The sequence below is a fragment of the Buceros rhinoceros genome, unplaced genomic scaffold, assembly GCF_000710305.1.
Source record: "Buceros rhinoceros silvestris isolate BGI_N320 unplaced genomic scaffold, ASM71030v1 scaffold34830, whole genome shotgun sequence".
In the NCBI taxonomy this organism is placed as follows: domain Eukaryota; kingdom Metazoa; phylum Chordata; class Aves; order Bucerotiformes; family Bucerotidae; genus Buceros; species Buceros rhinoceros.
This window is the reverse complement of record NW_010391893.1, coordinates 1-1,223: the sequence shown is the minus strand read 5'-3', so window position 1 is coordinate 1,223 and position 1,223 is coordinate 1. Positions and strand designations below refer to the sequence as shown.

The window sequence follows — 1,223 nt, the reverse complement described above, 5'->3', positions numbered from 1 at the left end:
GCAGAGGCTGCAGCCATTCTGTGGGGTGAGCACCCAGAAAGCCCTGACACCAGGTGAAGGCTGGAGGATTTGTTTGTCAGGTCAGTGTGTGGAGGGAGGCGTGGAGCAGAGCTGTCGGCCTTGGGGCGGTTCAGAGCCTCACCAGGTTTCGCTCTGGTGGGGAACGGCTGCTCCTGACTCAGACCCTTAACGTCTGCATGAGATGCTTTTGGTTTTCTCCTAGTGCAGCTTTGCCCCCTCCCAGTGAGAGCACTAAAGAACCTGTAGGAGGGAGGCAGATGCCAGAGGGTGGTGTGTGAGCTCGGTTTGGGAGGAAGGAGAACCGCAGGGAGGGTCTGGGCTGCACCTGGGATGGAACAGACTCTCTGTAAAGGTTTTTGTAAGGACTGACTGGGTACATAGGGCCTCTTCTCTCTGAAACATCGTGGAGCTTTGCTCCGGCTGTAAAGCTGTGTTTCTGGGCACACCAAGCCCCGAAATAATCTCTTTGGGTGTGCTCGGAGTCAAGACTTTAATTACCCCCTGGGTATAGGAGGCTCCTTGCTTGGAAGCTGCTGCTAAATGAAGGAGATGGTGAACGCCTGGGATGGTGTCAGCGTCCCGAAGGAGTCGAGCTGGGCGCTGAGGTGTCACCGGGCTGGACTACGGCTCCTGCACCTCTGACGGTGCTGTTTCTCTTGCAGATGCCCGCTGGGTTGAACTCTTACTAGCCGAGAGCTGAAGCGTGGTCACCAGCCTGTGCGGAGGAGAGCAGGATGCGGGTCACCATGAGGAGGGTGTTGCTGGTGGTGGGCTCAGTGGTCGCCCTGATGGTGACTTTGCACCTCGGCCAGCAGGTCCTGGAGTGCCAGCAGGTCCTGAGCGAGAGGAGGCACAGGCTGATGAGACCCGAGAACGAGGAGCTGGTCATGATGGACTCCAACCACGTCGAGTACCGCTACAGCAAGGAGATGCCCCTGATATTCATTGGCGGGGTCCCGCGGAGCGGCACGACGCTGATGAGGGCCATGCTGGATGCCCACCCCGAGGTGCGCTGCGGGGAGGAGACCCGCATCATCCCCCGCGTGCTGGCGATGCGGCAGGCCTGGTCCAAATCGGGGCGGGAGAAGATGCGCCTGGACGAAGCGGGGGTGACGGACCAAGTGCTGGACGCTGCCATGCAGGCCTTTATCCTGGAAGTGATCGCCAAGCACGGCGAGCCAGCCAGGTACTTGTGCAACAAG

The 1,223-nt window shown here is 59.8% G+C and overlaps 1 protein-coding gene across 1 annotated transcript; it reads left to right on the top strand.

The window, feature by feature from the left end:
* Positions 1-755: 755 nt before the first annotated feature.
* LOC104499826 (protein-tyrosine sulfotransferase 2-like) lies at positions 756-1,220 on the top strand (the record flags this gene model as incomplete). The annotated part of the gene is made up of 1 exon (XM_010143387.1): positions 756-1,220. A coding segment is annotated over exon 1 (465 nt), but the record flags the coding sequence as incomplete, so codon positions are not given.
* Between the last annotated feature and the right edge of the window lie 3 nt (positions 1,221-1,223).